The 19,675-nt window shown below is 43.9% G+C and overlaps 1 protein-coding gene across 2 annotated transcripts; it reads left to right on the forward strand.

Annotated features, from left to right (window-relative positions):
• Positions 1–8: 8 nt before the first annotated feature.
• On the forward strand, positions 9–15,418 carry RNF10 (ring finger protein 10). 2 transcript variants are annotated; one of them, XM_075215028.1, is made up of 17 exons: positions 9–502; positions 3,380–3,561; positions 3,686–3,882; positions 4,334–4,424; positions 8,175–8,359; positions 8,695–8,831; positions 9,761–9,921; positions 10,186–10,305; positions 10,767–10,980; positions 11,061–11,194; positions 11,285–11,402; positions 12,971–13,072; positions 13,378–13,536; positions 13,613–13,692; positions 14,551–14,608; positions 14,679–14,834; positions 14,910–15,418. In XM_075215028.1, the coding sequence occupies exons 1-17, from the start codon at positions 394–396 to the stop codon at positions 14,981–14,983; spliced, it is 2,277 nt and encodes a 758-aa protein (XP_075071129.1). In that variant the 5' UTR covers positions 9–393; the 3' UTR covers positions 14,984–15,418. The 2 variants fall into 2 exon arrangements, with proteins under 2 accessions (XP_075071129.1, XP_075071139.1); XM_075215038.1 differs by lacking the exon at positions 14,910–15,418 and having other exon boundaries at positions 14,551–14,618; positions 14,688–14,821.
• The last annotated feature ends 4,257 nt before the right edge of the window (positions 15,419–19,675 follow it).

The raw sequence follows: 19,675 nt of genomic DNA on the forward strand, positions 1-19,675 counted from the left end.
CCGTCAGGCGGTCAGTCGCCATTACAGACGTGGGTCAGATTGTCTGCTCCTCTCCGGGGGCAGATTAGTAGCGATCCATCCACCAGAGCGAGTCCCCCCCGGACTCCCCCCGCCTGGGTCCGTCCCCTCCCGTGGGGCCAGCCACATCCACGCACCACCTCCGTGGGGCCCGACGCTCCCGGATCTCTGCCTGTCTCCCGTGGGGCCTACCGCTCCCGGATCCCGACATTCACCGTCTTTCTCTCCGGCCTCCTTGTCATTTCTCTTCTCTCCTGGTCACACAGCAAGATGTCGCCATGAAGCCCTGTCTCCGTTACGCGTCGCTGCTGAACGCCATGCGCCTGGCTCCAAGCCGTCCCCAGCACTGTGCTCCCCCCGCTCTGCCCGCGGTCTATGCCGCTGAGCTCCGCCGCAGACATGGATCCCGGATCCAGCAACACCAGCAAAACCCAGAACCGCTCAGGCTCCACGGGGCCTGCCGGGGACTCTAAGCCCAAGAATGGTAATGACCGTCTGAGTCCTGTCACTGGGGCCGCTGTGCGCCCCGGCCGAGGCTTGTGGTGCGCCCTGGCCGGGGTCCGCGGTGCTTTCCATGCAGTCACCTAATTACACACAAGCGGAATAATCAAAATAATATTTAAACTATCCTTTAATCTGGATGGATGCTTTAGTTTCATCTCTTGTCTGTAGTAGTATCATCCCCTATACACAGCTATACGGCCAGTGATCCAATGTGGCCGATCACAGTTGTGGATGTTTCCTTTGGTGAATCTGCATTGTTGTCTTTTATCCTACTGACAATGAAAGTGCTTGTTGAAGCACTGTGGTACATCTCATGCACTGTATATTCTCTGTAAATCTGTAGTGTAATATGGTGGTGCTGTATAAACAATAACACTAAAATATTGATCCTTAAAGGTGTAGTGGGTTCTCTTAGCTTTTCCCTTTTAGACTCCTAGGGACTTCCACTGAAATTATAGGGTTCCAAGCAAGGTGTCTTGTAAGAGTAGTGTTTGTTAAACAAAATCAGATAATATATAACTTAGTATCACAAAATCTGCTTTTTTGCTATGGAAAAAGCTTGAAATTTGTTTTCTCCTGTGGCTGAGCTGTTTGTAAATGGCACCAGTCTGTGTGTTCTCTTGCTAACTTGTGGGTATGGTGATACTGGTTAGGGATATTCCCTTTTTGAAAACGGTCTGCTCCTTAAGTATTTATCGGTACTTGAAGAATTCCTCAGGAGCTAATTATACTCTTGATTTCATGCTAAATCAAGCACAATGTTTGAGGCTGCCTTTGACAGCAAAAAATTAATAGCTTGCATATCTGCCAACATTGCTTTCATACCTTACACCTTTTATTACTTGTCACTAACAAATCACTATACAATAGTTCTCAAGTATGTGTTGACTAGCATTATAGCAAAGCCTAACATTATGGTAAATTGGTTTGTCAAGAAAGCCCATAAAAGGAAATGGCGTGTACTCAGGCTGTTTTGTTTACAAGCTTTAATATTCTAATCTGATCTTGCTCACATGGAAGTGTCTGCCTAAACCACACTCCACCCAGTCATGCTTTGACAGATAATGTCATTGCCCTGTGTAATCTGTTACATGGCTCCATGTTTTTGATGTACCGTATTTCCCCATGTATAAGATGCACCTTTTTCCTCAAAATTGAGTCTAAAACCTGGGTGTGTCTTATACAGGGGTAGTGGGGATGCATAGGGGGGGGGGGAGCAGCGCTACAGTGGCAGCGGGGATCACGGAGGAGCGGGCCAGGCACAGCGCAAGCGGGAATCACGGAGGAGGGGGCCAGGCACAGCGCAAGCGGAGATCACGGAGGAGGGGGCCGGGCACAGCGCAAGCGGAGATCACGGAGGAGGAGGCCAGGCACAGCGCAAGCGGAGATCACGGAGGAGGAGGCCAGGCACAGCGCAAGCGGAGATCACGGAGGAGGAGGCCAGGCACAGCGCAAGCGGAGATCACGGAGGAGGGGGCCAGGCACAGCGCAAGCGGAGATCACGGAGGAGGGGGCCAGGCACAGCGCAAGCGGAGATCACGGAGGAGGGGGCCGGGCACAGCGCAAGCGGAGATCACGGAGGAGGGGGCCAGGCACAGCGCAAGCGGAGATCACGGAGGAGGAGGCCAGGCACAGCGCAAGCGGAGATCACGGAGGAGGAGGCCAGGCACAGCGCAAGCGGAGATCACGGAGGAGGAGGCCAGGCACAGCGCAAGCGGAGATCACGGAGGAGGGGGCCAGGCACAGCGCAAGCGGAGATCACGGAGGAGGGGGCCAGGCACAGCGCAAGCGGAGATCACGGAGGAGGGGGCCAGGCACAGCGCAAGCGGAGATCACGGAGGAGGGGGCCAGGCACAGCGCAAGCGGAGATCACGGAGGAGGGGGCCAGGCACAGCGCAAGCGGAGATCACGGAGGAGGGGGCCAGGCACAGCGCAAGCGGAGATCACGGAGGAGGGGGCCAGGCACAGCGCAAGCGGAGATCACGGAGGAGGGGGCCAGGCACAGCGCAAGCGGAGATCACGGAGGAGGGGGACAGAGGTACAGTGGTAGCACGGGGAGAGGGGGCGATTGCATTTTTGCCAGCTACTGTAATATATTTTTTTTTTGCAAATTTAGGGGCCAAAATTAAGATGTGTCTTATACATGGGGAAATATAGTAATGCTTAAGTCCTGTACCCATTGGAATCTCTTTGCATTAAAAAGTGAGCGAAAACACGGCAGGCGTGTTTTACATGCATCTCTTTCTATTGGTTTTACTAGCATTTTGAGGTTGGTGGTCACTAAGTGTTTCCTCATTGTATTTAACTTGTGGTAAACAAATTAAATGGAGGTAGATGTGTTTGGAAAAATACAATGCAAATGCTAATAGAAATGTAAGTAGGTATGGTGTCATTGGAAACAATGGGGTCTTTTTTCTGGCCTGTTGTACCGATATTAAACATGCTAGTAATTAGTGCATGAAATTAGTGCCAGTGGGTATGAGGCCTTGTAATTGAATGAAGCATTTGGTTTTCCATCTAAAAGTGCTATGTCCTAATGGCTTTGGTAGTTCTACAATCTCCAAACAGGAGCTGCCATGATCTGTGTTGCAGTGCCATGCTGTAATACACGCATAGTTGATTTTTAGATGACATATTTTGCCTTCCCTGTATTATGATAACAGAATGGCAGAATTGTACTGTTTACCAAGATAGCTAAAATTGCAGGTCATCCTCTAAAACATATTTAAAAAAAAAACAACAAACAAACAAAAAAACAACCCAAATTTTGTTCTCCCATAACTTTGTTTATTTGGGGGAACTTGGGAGCAAATTACGCACATGTTCTTGACCTTTTAAAAAAAAAATTGTATTTCAGATGGAAAAGGCGGCAGTAGCTCAAAACAACGCTATAGCCGCAAACGTGAAAATTCTCAGCCTAAAAATGAGGGCTTTGCCGGTCAGACCCGGCGCTCCGCTCCACAGAAAAGCAAAACTTTTAACAAGGTTCCACCTCAGAGAGGAGGTGCCAAACAGTACACATATGGAAGAAGAGAAGAGGTGAGGAATGACTCTTGCCATACGTGTTTGATCCAAAAATGTGTGTTTTATTAAAACTGTATGTAAATTGAGATCAAAGCACTTGTTGGCAGTGCCCACAACTGATACAGCTTCTTGTTTGCAGGTAGCAGAGACTCAACGGGCAGAGTTCAGTCCAGCTCAGTATTCGGGACCCAAGAAAATAAGCTTGAACCACCTATTGAACTTTACATATGAGCCACGTGGTCATCCTGGGGCACATAGAGATGGGCACGGGAATTGGGGAAGAAGAAACAAGTGGGGTCACAAACCATTTAACAAGGAGTTGTTTTTGCAAGCCAAGTGAGTTGTCTCCTGAGTCTGGCACAGACCGGGATGTATTCTGACAGTTAACTTTGATTTCTGATATTTTTAAAGGGGTTGTTCACTTTTGGACCCATGGGGCCTCCACTTTTACCTGGAGCTGGTCTAGTTGTGCACAGCAGTGATGGGAGCAGGAGAACTCAATCCATGTCAAGACAGTAAAATAGAATGATGGCATGAATTGGCATTTACAGATTGTTTTCATCTGTAAACTGTAGAAGTTGCTCTTTCATAAGTGGTCTAATCCAGCTGCTGGCTTCAGATAATGGTTGTGGTCCCACAGGGTGCTCCCCACCTAATGGTGAGCAAGTCATAAAGGTCCTGCCCAATGTATCTCAAGGTAAAATATTTTGCAACTTTAAAAAAAAAAAAAAAAATCATAATTCAATATATTATAACATACTAATTTTTACTTTTTTTTTTTTTTTAGTTGCCAGTTTGTGGTGTCGGACGATCATGATTACAGTGTACATTTCACTGATCCAGACACACTTGTCAGCTGGGATCTAGTGGAGCAAGTGGTCAGTAAACCCCACACATACTTTGATGTATAGATTTATTGTGTAGTGTAAGAGGGATCTACAAATGGTTCAGTAATCGACAGATGGAAAACTGAATGAAATGTAAGATAATTTAACAGACCAGGGATTTGATTTTTCAGATGGTTTAAAACTGCATTTTCTCTTTCATCCATCTGGGGGACACTCCTTTACCATGGGGGTTGAGTCGGGGGGAGGAGTCTGGCACCCAAAGAGTTAACTTTTTTCAGCTGACAGCATATCACCCCCGCCAATTCCCACAAACCTCAGTTTGAATTGGGTGCCCTTGGAAGAAGGTTGCACCTGAAGAGCTCCAAGAGAGACAGTGAACAGGGTTCACTGGTTATAGGTTTTTTTCCTTTTCTTTTGACAGTGGCGAGAGGCTCCATGCAAACGGAGCTGACTCGTGGAAGAAGCGCCTGTCGGGGGAGGCGGCCCCGCTGACAGAGAGGAGATGTGTCCATTATAGAGTCAGAAGGAAACTCTAGGCACCAGGGTATGGACGATCTGGTAAGAGCACAGTTCGTCAGACCCTGGGGTTTGCAGAAGTAGAGGAGACGAAGTCTTTGGACCGCTCCCTCTTTAAGAAGGCTTCTAAGCAGGTGGTCAGGTTCCCTCCCTCAGTTGAGTTGAGGGATATTGTAGAGGCCTCTTGGAAATATCCAGATAAAAGGTTCTCTATGCCAAGGAAGTTTGGCATATTGTATCCCCTTCAGGAGGAGGATATGACCCGTTGGGAACAGGTGGCAAAGGTAGATACACCTGTGGCGAGATTGGTTCGTCAGACTACACTACCTGTACCCGGGTCAGCGACCTTACAGGACGCGACTGACAAGAAATTAGAATCCCTGTTGAAGTCGATCTTCTCGGCCGCCGGTATTGGCCTCAGGCCAGCATTGTCCTCTACCTGGGTAGCTAGGGCCATGGAAGTCTGGGCAGGGCAGTTAGAGTCGGCTTTGCAGGATTCAGATTTACTGCCTCTGGCCATGCAGCTAAGGGAGGCAGCTGGCTATGTATATGAAGCGGCCCATAATTCGGCCTCCATAGCTTCATCTATTTCAGCTACAGCTGTAGTAGCTAGAAGGGCGTTATGGTTAAGGGCTTGGAATGCGGATTCAGAGTCTAAACGATTATTAGAATCTATCCCGTATACGGGTGGGATGTTATTTGGTCCAGAATTAGACTCTTGGATTTTACAGGCTTCAGGGGGCAAAAAAACGTCCTTGCCTGTAAATACTCCAAGACCTAGGGCTAGGCCTAGGTTTAGTTCTTTCAGACAGCCTCCTTACGGGGGCGGGTCTGGTAGAGGCCAGACTACCGATCCAGGGGCCGTGGAATCCAGGAGACAGTCCCGTAGGGGAAGGTCATCCTTTGCCCCTGTGGCGCGGAGAGCTTCTTCCGCCAAGCTGCCGGATAGACCAGCGGCATGACTACCACCCACCTCTGGTTCCAGAGGGTGGGGTGGGAGGACGGCTGCTTGGGTTTGCCTGGCAGCAGACAGGGTCCTCGGTAGACGAGTAGGTCCAGAATATCGTGATAGAATTCATGGGACCAGCTCACCTCAGGTTTTGGAAAAAATTTACCTCGCTGGCTTCTGTCAAATCAGAAAGAGCTCAGGGCTGTCGATTTGCTTAGTTCAGACGAAGCTATACAGGCTTAGAATTTCCAGTAAGGGAAAAGGTTTTAGTCACACCCATTCAGGGTGCTAAGGCTAGACGAGTTGTTCAGTCTATAACCGAACTTCTAGAGTCTGAAAGGGTCAGAGAATCTCTTGTCTAAGAATGAGTTTCTTGAGACTAGTGAGTGACTTGGTACGCAGCAGAAGGTTGTCTCCACAGGACAAGTTGAGGTCTTAGATGGAGTGGACAGGCAGGATCCTGTCAGACAAGAGGCTGTCAGTAGCCAGGTCTTTGAAACTGCTGGGAAAGATGGTGACATCTTTCGCGACCTTACCCTGGACAGGGTCCAATCCCAGAGAAGCATTCCCGTGCTTGAGGCACCAGTAGAGGAGGTAGGTCCTCAGCTGGTGGTTGCTGGACAAGAACCAAACAGAAGAACAAAGACAAATAAATATTTGGACGTAGTGAGGCCATTGCGTATATATGTTAAGAGATCTGCAAAGATACGTAAGACAGAGTCTCTATTTGTGTTGTTTGACTTTTCCAAACGGGGATGGCCAGCATCTAAGCAAACTATTGCCAGATGGCTTACCCTGACTATCAGGGAGGCTTATGTCCAAAGTATTAATCTCCCTGTGCCGAAACATATTGTTGCCCATTCTACCCGGTCGATTGGGGCGTTTTGGGCGGCTCGTAATGGAGCCACGGCGGACCAGCTGTGCAGAGCAGCCACCTGGTCCTCGGTCCATACCTTTACGAAATTCTACCAATTTAATATATTTGCGTCTGGGGACGCCTCCCTTGGCCGTAGTGTTCTGCGTGCAAGGAGATCAGAGCGGTCCCACCCTTCACAGGGATTGCTTTTGTAAGTCCCCATGGTTAAGGAGTGTCCCCCAGATGGATGAAAGAGAAAACGGAATTTATACTTACGATAAATCTTTTTCTCTGAGTCCATCTGGGGGACACTCCGATCCCCCCCGTCTTTTCGTTGTTTTGTCTCCACTCCCCCCTCTGTTGAGTGGTGTGTCTTGGTTGATTGGCCTATCTTCCTAATGGCTTTTGTAATCAAACTGAGGTATGTGGGAATTGGCGGGGGTGATATGCTGTCAGCTGAAAAAAGTTAACTCTTTGGGTGCCAGACTCCGCCCCCCGACTCAACCCCCATGGTTAAGGAGTGTCCCCAAGATGGACTCTGAAAAAAAGATTTATTGTAAGTATAAATCCCGTTTTTGGCAGACTCTTCCTTACCTACTGCTTCCTTCAGTGGAGTATTGGTTCTTGCCCCATGCAGCCGATATTCCTGAGGCTCTGTTTGTTCTGCAGCCCTGGTTGAAAGCCAGAGGTGTCTGGTTGTTTGGACTAACGTGAAGCTCAAAGCATAAAGCATGAGGATTAGTCTCGGTGGCCACACCTCCTTTCAGGCACCATTTTAAAATGGTGACCAAGCAGCACTCCTGGCTAACTGGCAGTGTAGTGTGGAGGTTTTTAGGTGAGAATAAAACTGGAGGAGGAGCTCATTAGGTGAATATTTGAACTAGCATAATTGGTAACACATTTTAGCAAATGGCTTACAGATAGCAGTATAACTACCCAAGTCTGTTTGGCTTCACCAAACATGTAAAAAATGCTTCTGAATTTTACTTTACACTTTACGTTCAAGTCACTGTCTCATTGCAGTTCATGGATATTACAGCTGCTCCAACTTGTAATATAAAGTGTGTTTGAGGAATTAGGTTCTCTAGAATTCTACAGTTACAGGTTTACTTGTATAAAATGTGAATAAAAGAGTAACCATAACTTGTGATGAATATTTCCACTCAAGGTGAAAAAGTTAATAGTTAGTTTGGTCTTTCTAGTTAAAACAATCAGCATAAAGTACTCCCTGACCTGAATTGTTTAACTAACTCCCTTTCTTACCATTGTTGAGGTCTTTAATTTGTTTGGGTAAAAACACTGCCTTACTTCAGCCTACTGGTAAATTGGGTTCTCTGTTTTTGGAGATTTGATTATTAGATTCTTTGCAATTGTAAGTTTTCTGTTGCTCCCAAATGCCATGTAGTAATTTATGGCTTTCTGATGAATCTTTCATAATTTGTTGCCTTTGTTTTCACAGCGTATCTGCAGTCATGAGGTACCCTCCTGTCCCATCTGTCTGTACCCTCCAGTCGCTGCAAAGATCACTCGCTGTGGACATATATATTGCTGGCCCTGTATCTTGCACTACTTGTCACTAAGTGAGAAGGACTGGAGTCGGTGTCCAATTTGTTATAGCTCCATTATGAAAAAAGACCTCAAAAGGTATTACTATATACACATTACTCTAAATGTAGACTGAAAAATATTGTGACTTCTTGAGAACAAGAATACTCCCAAGTGTAACATTTAGGGGATACTAGTTATACCAAACTGTCCATATGGTAATTTTTCTAGACTGTTGATATCAGTTTACCAACAGAGCAAATGGAACTGCACCCACCATTGTCTATATGATGATGATGACCCTCTTAATATACCTAGTTCAAACATGGTCAAAGGCATTTTTTTTAATACCAATGTAAACCCTACTATATAGGACTTAAGTGCTAATCTTTAAAAGCTCATCATGTTTTGTTCTGTTTTCCTTTTATCTGCAGTGTTATTGCCACAGAAAGATGTCTGTATGCTGTGGGTGATACCATCACAATGCAGCTAATGAGGAGAGAGAAGGGTGTGCTGGTGGCTATGCCTAAATCTAAGTGGATGAAGCTAGATGAGCCTATTCACTTGGGAGGTGAGAGAATGTAATCCTAAAGAAAATACTTCTAATAGAACATAGGACATTGATTTGTCACCTTCATGGCTTGATTAGGGGTAACATGTATATGGCAGTCTGTTACTAGACATGAGTGATCATGACCCAAGGTGCGGTCTGTGTACTTGGTTTGTTCTCCCATATCTTTAATCTACCAGTTATTGGGTGCCTTTGGATTCTCCCAATGTCTCCACATGACTGTATATGTTCTGTAGTCCGGAGCTATGAGCAAGCACTCAGTGCTCCTGAGTGATTCTGTAATCAATATGAAGGTGGTGGCAGGAAACAGTCATCCAGGCTTACGAGTGCTAGCCAAATGGTGACTAGTGCACTTATCTCTTGGATTTGTTAATAGGCGCCATTAAAATGGTCCACCACCAACCTTAGAGGGAATGTTGGTATGTCATATTTGTGACATTTATAGGTTTATGATTAATTTTTTTTCCATCAATATTTTTATTGAACATTTTCAAAGATATATGGGGTACAGAAAAAGAGGGGAAGAGAAGAATACAAACAAAGGAAAACACATAGGGGGTCCCCCCACAGGGGGAAAGGAATCACTTGATTAAAATAAGGCACACTATATAAACAATGTACATTTAACATTTAGTGGTAAAAGCAAAAAAATGATACAGCAAAACATATCAACCTTCATTTTGACCTACTGAAGATGTTTCTACCATGGAAGGGGTATCGGGGGGGTTGGAGCTGCTCGACAGGCTGGGGGGATTCTATGAGGGCCGCTGTAGAGTGAGCTGCTGGGAAGTCGGAAGTCTCTTGAGGTGCCCCAGGGCCATCTGTGATGTATTCATGCCACCTAAACCATCTCATGATGGGAGCTGATGCAGATGTGGAATAGGGCGTATCTGTTGTTCCCATCTCAAAACTATTTTATTTTTTTTTAGATGAGGAACATACTCTGTTTTCCAAGCTTCTTCTGGCTTCCAGAGACCAGATCCTGAAACAAGTGATTGCTAAAGAGAAAGCAGCACTACTGGAGCAGTACAATGTGGAGCGGGAAATGCCTGAGGCCTGTTTCATAGAAGCAGCTATTCAGGAGTTGAAGGTTGGCATTCTAGATAAAGACTCTAGTGATCTGTGGGGAAATAAATTGGTTACTGCTGTAGTTACCAAATGTTCTGTGATTGATCAGAGGTTTGAATTGGGCGCATAATTTGGAATACACTATGTTTTATATAAACTGTAAATAACAAAATGAAAGGTTGTTTCAATGTGAACCAAACCTGCTACACTATCTAAATGAGAATGTGAGACTTATTGTTTAAAAGGCAAGGAGGCTGCTGGAGTTTCATATTTCCTACATTAACAGGATCGGCAGGACAGCCTTCAGGTGCCCCGTCAACAAGATGTTGAAGCAACTGCGGTTTCTATGGAGGCTTTAACGTTGGATACTAAGTGTGAAGAGAGGTTACCGGGCTTGGACAATAAGGTTGGTGTCAATATTACACATCGATTCTGTGCGTTGGCATTGTTCCAGTTCTTTGTTGCCAGCTCCATTCAATATGTTTAATCCAAAACTAAATGAATTGAGGTCAGTGGAGTGAGTCAATGACCCTCCAAACGCAAGTAACACTGCATATCAAACACTTGCGGTTTGCCATATGGCTTTCTGGCTTTGGATATCTATTTTAAAAGGCAAAGAAAACACAGTGAATAGGATAGTGTCACTCTTTGTAGCTATGATTTTGTAGCTTTGATTACTTTGTATTCCTAATGATATTGGCCAGCATCTTAATAGCAGACTTTTGTAAGTCTGCTACAAAACACTGTTTAAAATAAATCCTCCACAAATTTGTGGCTTAGGAAAATGACTGCTATGAAATCACTAGTTTGAAGCTAGAGTAGTGTATCGGTATACAGCTAACTACAACACTTGTCAACTCTTCACAGGTGGTGCAGTACCTCTCCGCTTTTGATGAGGTGGTCATTGATCTGCCGGATGAAGATTTGGGCCCAGCCTTAAGTCCCACAACTGTGGAACCTGTATCTGTTGAGGACAATGATCTAGGAACAGAAGAGGCTGCCTCCTGTGTGTCACACAGTCAACAGGAAACTGTTCCTTCTGGGCCACTTACAAACCCTCACTACTACTACTTCTACCAAGGTGGGTGTCTGCTGGTTTGTCAATATGGAACTACTTGTATTTTCTGTAAATGAGTGTAACTCGGTCTCTTCTGCTTTCAGCTGTGGATGGGCAACATGTGTACCTCCATCCAGTGAATGTGCGCTGCTTGGTCCATGAATATGGCAGTCTTGAGCGCTGTCCAGAAACCATTACTGCTTCTGTGGTAGAAATTGATGGTTTCACAGTGTCTGAGGTGAGTTGATATTTATACTGAGGACAAAAACGAAAGTTTCTCAGGTGCATGATGTAATATTCCAGCAAGTAATCCTTCTCTGCACTGCAGGACGTGCGTAGACGACATCGTTACCTGTGCCATCTGCCTCTTACCTGCGAGTTCAGTATCTGTGAGATGGCGCTTGGACCCCCGGCTGTTTCACAGGAAACTCTGGCATATTTTGCTGGTAAGTTTGAGTCCTTAAAAATGCAGTGCTGTCAGGTGGCATTTTGTTTGTATGAGGTTGCCAATTTAACTAAATTTGGTTAAAATGTGTACAGTCATGGCCAAAGGTTTTGAGAATGACACAAATATTTTTCACAGTCTGCTGCCTCAGTTTTTATGATGGCAATTTGCATATACTCCAGAATGTCATGAAAAGTGAGCAGATGAATTGCAATTAATTTCAAAGTCCCTCTTTGCCATGACAATGAACTTTATCCCAAAAACATTTCATCCCTGTCACAAAAGAACCAGCTGACATCAGGTCAGTGATCCTCTCGTTAACACAGGTGAGATTGTTAATGAGGACAAGGCTGGAGATCACTCTGTCATGCTGATTCAGTAAGAATAACAGACTGGAAGCTTTAAAAGGAGGGTGGTGCTTGAAATAATTGTTCCTCTGTTAACCATGATTATCTGCAAGGAAACGCGTACAGTCGTCATTGCTTTGCACAAAAAAGCTTCACAGGCAAGGATGTTGCTGCTAGTAAGATTGCACCTAAATCAACCATTTATCGGAATTATCCAGAACTTCAAGGAGAGAGATTAAATAGTTGTGAAGAAGGCTTCAGGGTGCCCAAGAGCGTCCAGCAAGCGCCAGGACCGCCTCTTAAAGTTGGTTCAGCTGCGGGATTGTGGCACTACCAGTGCAGAGCTTGCTCAGGAATGGCAGCAGGTAGGTGTGCGTGCAGATGCACTCAGTGAGGCGAAGACTTTTGGAGGATGGCCTGGTGTGAAGGCCAGCACTGAAGCCACTTCACTCCAAGAAAAACATCAGAGACAGACTGATATTCTGCAAAAGGTACAGGGATTGGACTGCTGAGGACTGGGGTAAAGTCCTTTTCTCTGATGAATCCCCATTCAGATTGTTTGGGGCATATGGAAAAACGCTTGTCCGGAGAAGGAGAGGTGAGCACGCTTTCATCAGTCCTGTGTCATGACCACAGTAAAGCATCCTGAGACCATTCATGTGTGAGGTTGCTTCTCAGCCAAGGGAGTGGGCTCGCTCACAATTTTGCCTAAGAACACAGCCATGAATAAAGTGGTACCAAAACATCCTCCAAGAGCAACTTCTCCCAATTATGTACAATGGTAAATAAAGAACTGTTGCCTGCCTGAGCTCCAATTATCATTAAAAAGCAGATTATGCAGTCCTACTAGCTCTTGTTCAGACCTTAAAATCCTCTCTCTCTGTAGTGCCCATAAATGTTTATTTTTTTTTGTTTTTTTTGCTTTTAATGGCTTAGATGTGTATTCTCAATGTGCATATACTGGACTAAAACTGAAATGCGCTTTAACATATTTATGCCTTGCAGAAAATCAACGGCAATTAATAGTTTATATAGAACATACATAATGGGGCAACAATAAAAGTTTTCAGTGTGTACAAGAACAATCATTGGGGAAAAGACACAGACAAGAGAGAGAAAGGGGTAAGGGGGGGTGGTAGATAGGTGCTCCAAAAAAACCCAAATGCTTTTTACGGCAAATACTGCAAATTTTCACTGTTGTGTATTTCTGTAAACTTTTTAGATGAGGTGGAGAAGAGAAAAAGGCTGCGTCAGAGGAAGGCTCGAGATGAGCGTCGCAGGGAGAAAAGGATTGAGATTGAAGAGAACAAAAAGCAGGGAAAATGTAAGATCAGACTTCCCCCGGCCCCCTCCTTCCTTCCACACACTGGTAAAGATACAGAAATATCAGCACTTCACGGTGTACATTACAAAGTCAACAATTACATTAAAACTGTCTCCCTGATATTGGCAAAATAGACAAATATTTTATATTTCACAATAGCTTATTAAATCCTTACCACAAGTCCATAATATAAGGGAATGCATGTATACAATGCAGCTGTCCATGCACATATGTGGATAGCGTTGCTTTAGGTCATCCTTGTCAGACAACTGATATTACCATACATATTTATACACCGTCCACAGATCCTGAAGTGCATATTGCACTGGAAAACTTCCAGCAGTTTCCTGCGGTCAGTTCCACCACAGAGCCCACATTGCCTGGTCCACTTTCTTTGATGTCTGCTGCAGATACACAAAGCTTATCGCCCTCTCCACTGAGCTGCAGCCCAGTTTCCCAGGCTGGTGAGTATTGTTTATAGTGGCAGCTACTGGGGTAATGCTGCAACCTCCTCTTTAATGTCACTCTTACTTTGTGTAGGCTCCATTCTTGGTCAGGGTGCAGAAAGCCCCATTGACACCCCAGTTGAGGATGATGCCAAGTTTCCTTCATTTGCTCAGGTGAGTTAATTCTCTATTTGCTCCATGGTGGTGATGCTAATAGAGCATGTAATCTAGCATCAAACCATGAATAGTGGATTTACTAAGAGGAAGTGTCTGCACGTGGTTTAGGCAATTATTTTGTGGCTTGGAGCCTAGTACTCATGAGTGCAGCATATCACTTCACTAGTGTGATGGAAAAGAACACCGCAGTCAATTGTTCTGAACATCCATTTTTATATTGAAATATAATACACATTTTGGACCAGTCATTAAGTTGGAGACATAATGACTTGTGTATTAAAGTAAATGTGGACATTTCATACTGTAAACCAGGGTTTCCCAAACCCAGTCCTCAGGGCTCCCTAACAGTGCAGGTTTTCCATATCGCCTTGCTGGAGCACAGGTGTATTCATTACTGACACATTGTAACAGCTCCACAGGTGGTCCTAATTATGTCACATGTGATCCGGAAAACCTGCACTGTTAGGGAGTCCTGTGGACTGGGTTTGGGGAAACCCTGCTGTAAACACTTGTACTGATACATTTGACATTTAAAATGTTTAATACTATAATTTTAGGTAATGTGACACTGACTATTGGTTTACACATACAATAGAAGACTCCACTGTGTGTAGGTGACAGATGACACGTGTAGTTTCTGTACATTACAGGTACAGAAACTACATGTCTATATACATACTGTTGCAAACTAATGATGCTAGTTTAATTGGTTATACCACCAATCCTGTTAAGGAAGTGAATGCAAAGTAAACATTTTTGCTTCTATGTTATAATAAGCCGTTTACTATGCCAATTTATCATTTTAGGCCATATTAAACCGGTGTTATAAAAGCATTATTTACTTTTGTCTTGTAGATGCTAAGGGTTGGCAAAGCAAAGGCAGAATCATGGCCCAAGGCTACAGTCAAAAAAGGTAAATATTTGTCACCATCTGTGTTCCTCTGCTCCCGGGCAGGCAAGTTATTGATTATTTTGTTCTCCAGAAAATCCAGTTATGAGCACAACAGCGCCTGCAGACAGCGATGGTGAGAGTGACTGCTCTGAGAGGGTCCCTGTACCGAGCTTCCAGAACTCCTTCAGTGAAGCCATGGAGGTGGCCTTTCTAAAGCTGGACACTGCGCTTCCTGCTCCTCCTTCAGGTAAGGAGATCCTTTCAGGATTTGTTCTCAAGTAGGATTTACTTGCTGTACCTCACTTTGTTTATATCCCCTCAGGTGAGAAAGGAGGGAAGAGGAAGAAAAAGCAGCAGAAACTTCTGTTTAGTACCTCTATGGTCCACACAAAATGAGCAGAGCAAATCTAATTAAACCTCTGACTTCCCCTCGTCCTCTGCACACATTGCTTTGTATCACTATCTGCAGTATTTATGATTGAAGATTTTAATTTTTCTTCCCTGGGTTTTTGCCAGTGGTGGAACTGGTCTCAGTAACTCCTGGATTGTAGGGCAGACTGTTGTACATGAGAACACTAGTGTTACTGCTCAGCTGCAGAGTGACTAAACCTGAGCTGATGGGCTTCTTGTAACTGGGAAAGCACCTTAGCTCCGTATCTGCCACTAAGGTCTAAATAAAGCCAAGGGCCTGTGCATTAATCTGAGGTTCATTCTATAGTAAGCTTTATCTGAAGCTGGGCATCATTGCTCTGCTTGTGGCTTTCATGTAAAAGGAGTATTTTTGTTTTTTCTCAAACTGTAGTTTAAACAATAAATTACTTTACAAATCTATATCTGAACACTTTTCTTTTTGTTACCCTGTAACAGGTCTGTCGACATAAAGCCCTACCCACTAATTACATTGTGCCCATAGAGCACATGAACATATCATGCAGCCATCCCTTATCCAGCTGTATAGGCTGTGTAAATGGACTGTTTGGGGCATATTCAATTCTTTGTTTTCCGCGCCGCAGAAAAACTATTACCGTTAATACGGTAATAGCTAGCTGGATTTCAGCTTGTGGCCCAGGTAGCTGTGAGCTGAAATCCAGCGAGAAAATTACCGTATTAACATTTTTCCCACGCACTATTACCGTAATAATGGTAATAGCGCGCGGACCGCGGGATTTTCAGCGTTTCCGCCGAGAATTGAATATGCCCCTTTGTGTCTTAATGTTGGAATCAGGCTAGGGGGGTGGACCACTTAGAAAACTTAATTGCAACCTTTTCCCTTTAATGTATACAAAGTAAAAAGGCATTTGTGGTGCTCGAGTAAATTAGAAATAAAAATTAACACCAATCAATTGTTAAAACAGAGGCTGCTAGACCACTCCAGTCAATAACTTCATAGACCTTGTAATCAATTAAACCCTTATATTTGTGAACAAGGCTAGTTTGTAAAACACAATCTCTAAAATTTTAATCAACTGGATTTGAATATTAAACTCATTGACCAACAATAAAAATCTTTTGCAATATAAAATGCATTTGAAAATGTCACATGACAAAATCTGCAGCTGGAAATCGAAATAACTCGCTTATGTTTACACAGTGGGTCCCTCTTGTAGAGGCAGCTTTAGTCAAGATATCCTATATAGTGAATCAATAGACAGCAACACCATCAGCACTATGAAGACTGCTTTTAGAGGCTGTAAATTATCAATAGTAATCCCAAAATACAGAAGTCTGTTTCCAGCAATCCACTAAAGTGCTCTTGGCACTGTGGGCAAAAATGTCAGGTGGCAGAATCTTAGAAAGTTCGCCTTCAAAGGTATCTGCTCCTCCCTTCTGTATGGACACTCCCTGTGTTAGTATGAAGCCAAAGTTCATAGGAGACACACATAAAGTGATACAATCATGGAGATGTAGTTTTACTTTAAATTAAAACAATCAGATGAATACTTCTAGTCTTAAAACTTAAAAAAATATATTTTTATTATACACCATTAATAATAAAATGATCACCTGTACAGATACTACACCTGCCTATTCACAAAATAAAAAACTGCAATATAGCTGTTGAAGAGAAGACAATCATTTATATAAAGCCATAACATCTAAGATATAAAAACATTTATAAAGGAGTATAGATTCTTACATAATGTGAGATTCAATGTGGTGCCAGACATCACCATACTGTCTAGCTGTGCGTATTACCAGCCATTACTGTAAGATCAGAGATTTCAGCCTCAACATTGGCACGATGTGACAGTTCTGGAGACAACATGCTGAACTGAATTTTTGTCCATAGAGTAATAAACTGTCATTGTATCCATTGCAGAAAATAAGTATATAAAACATATTTGAATTATGATTCTGAAGATTAGCCCAAAATGATTCTAACTAAATCTGTATGCAGAAATTAAAGAATAAGGGAATCCCAATCATAAACTACCAATCAATATTCCTACTAACAGTTACATGGTTCCATTCAAACGATCACAGAAATCCCTGCCTGACATAGTACGCGAACATGGAATATAGATGTTCAATATCTTTTAAAACATTAAGGTGAACCAGTACACTTAAAATAAAGTCCCATAATCTGTTATTTCTAATAGGATAAATTATGTAACGGGCATAAAATAAGGTTCCTCTGATTGGGAACAGAGTGGGTTTCTTTAGCTTACATTCACAAACAGACATCCAAGCTATGCTTCCATTGGCGCTCATGCAACGCATTCAAAAAAAAAACAAAAATACAAGAAAGTGACTTGTAGACTGCAAAATAAAAGCGGATAATACGCAATCACTTTTATGGTCATTAATTTCCCGTATTAACAGATCACACATTTAGTTATGTTCTTCTAGGACTCTTAGGGGCATATTCAATTCCGATCGCGTTACCGCGGAAAATGCGCACAACTGCCGGTAATACGGTATCGCAATAACGCAGATTTTCGTACGCAGCCCTATGGGCTGCAAATGAAAATCCACGTTATTGCGGTACCGCGGATTACATTCGCGGCCGTTCCGGCGCGATCCCGCGAATCGGAATTGAATATGCCCCTTTGACTTGGTTCACTTGTGTTACAGAGCTGGTGACCCAGAACATCTTGTCAAGCATCCACAGTGGGTAGGTGTGGAAGTAGTGGAGGTGGGCTCTTCTGTATGGTGTTCTCTCCACAAACTCAGAAATGTCTTGTATGCATAGAAATTAACACATCAGTATCAATTCATAACTGTAGATAAGTGATTGAGTGTTTAGGTTTGGGCAGTTTATTACTAGCAGGTGTGGTTTGCATCATAATTGGGACATAATCTTGAAACGATTAACCAGCACATCCATGTGGCCTTTGGTTTGGTTATGCCATAAAAACAACTTTCCCTTTTGGTATCAAATAAGGTAAAACAAATAAAGCAATGTATTCCAACTTGTCCTGTTAATTTTATTTGCATAAGGCGTTTAAAATGGGGAAAATAATTTGGTGGGGAAATTGGGACATGTGCAAGTCCTGATAATTTGTGTAGAAGGACCACTATAGAACAGTATCACCAGTAGCAGATAATATATAGGGTCGGTCAAAAGAGACTAAGGGCTCATTCACACATGCACTAGGAAATGGGTAAAAGCTCATGAAAATTAAACCACACTTTTAGTAATTTTTCATGTTGTGTTTCTACCGCTACACAATCTACTGTACATGAGTTCGATTCCTGACCATGGCCTTATCTGTGTGGAGTTCTGTGTTTGTGTGGGTTTCCTCCCACACTCCAAAAACATACTGGTAGGTTAATTGGCTGCTATCAAAAATTGACCCTAGTCTCTGTCTCCCTCTCTGTCTATATTAGGGAATTTAGACTGTAAGCTCCAATGGGGCAGGGACTGATGTGAGTGAGTTCTCTGTACAGCACTGCGGAATTAGTGGCGCTATAAAAATGATGATACTGGTAACATGCTGAAATGCATGACAAATAGGTCCTGCTGTACTCTAAAATGTTAGAATGCAATGGTGGGAATGGCACCATTGGCATTTTGGTTTTATTCCCCCCCTCCCCCCCTCCTCCCTCATGTTAGCCTCTTGATTTCAGGGAACAATCAATGGGGATAATATAAAGAGCAGAGATCACCTTTCCTCAAGGATCAGGGGGCCTGCCCGACAGAGATTGTATAAAAGTGTTGAAAATACCCCCCAAAATATTGGGTTCGAGGTTGGGGAATTTGGCACAAAGGTCAGCATATTGGAGTAGAGATCCCTGAACTAGCCTGACCATGGCTTCCAGTACAAGGAGGGAGGGTTAAAGGCTAAATGGGAAATACACTGGAATACAGACTGGAAATGAGAGGGCAGATGGATGCCATTAAGGGAATAGGACATTGGTGGGTAGCAGATCTCAAAACTGTTGTCCGTTCTCGTCTTTGAGGTCTCGGAAGTGGAGATGAACTGCTCACTAGTGGAGGGCTGGGACAATTCCAGTAGGGAGCTGGAGCTAGGCTAAGTCTTTGGAGCAAACCTTGGGCTTCAGAGAGTTCTTGCCAAGATTTGGCAATCCTGATGCCAGAGGAACAGTAAGAAAGGGAAGAATCTGTATGAATGGGCCCAGTTCTCGCCGTTTGGAGCTTAAAGTCTAAATTCCCTAATATATACACACACTCACACATATACATACAGACAGAGAGGTAGAGACTAGGGTCAATTTTTGATAGCAGCCAATTAACCTACCAGTATGTTTTTGGAGTGTGGGAGGAAACCAGAGCACCTGGAGGAAACCCACGCAAACACATGGAGAACATACAAACACCACACAGATAAGGCCATGGTCGGGAATCGAACGCATGCTGCGAAGCACAAGTGCTAACCACTAGGCCTCTGTGCTGCCAAATGAAAGTTATCGGAATACCACACAAGAGGCTTGTGTGGGGGCCATGTCTGGCCACAAGGCTGCAAAGTGGAAATCCAGGGACAGTTAAGGACAGTGTCACGAGTGGTGGTAGGTGCCTGTGGAGTTCAAATCTCCCAAAATACAGAGGGTAAAGGAAGACTTGATTGTTGAGATTCTTCAAGCTTGAGCCCAGAAGCTAAACCAGAGCACGTCCGAGCAAAATGG

The sequence above is a fragment of the Mixophyes fleayi genome, chromosome 1 (genome assembly GCF_038048845.1).
Source record: "Mixophyes fleayi isolate aMixFle1 chromosome 1, aMixFle1.hap1, whole genome shotgun sequence".
Taxonomy (NCBI): domain Eukaryota; kingdom Metazoa; phylum Chordata; class Amphibia; order Anura; family Limnodynastidae; genus Mixophyes; species Mixophyes fleayi.

Excerpts from the sequence above, each read along its gene's own strand:
- RNF10 (XM_075215028.1), top strand. The coding sequence starts at position 394 with ATGCCGCTGAGCTCCGCCGCAGACATGGATCCCGGATCCAGCAACACC. Across the intron at positions 9,922-10,185 it reads CAGCTATTCAGGAGTTGAAG|GATCGGCAGGACAGCCTTCA; the intron begins GTTGGCATTCTA and ends CTACATTAACAG. Across the intron at positions 13,073-13,377 it reads GAACAAAAAGCAGGGAAAAT|ATCCTGAAGTGCATATTGCA; the intron begins GTAAGATCAGAC and ends CACCGTCCACAG.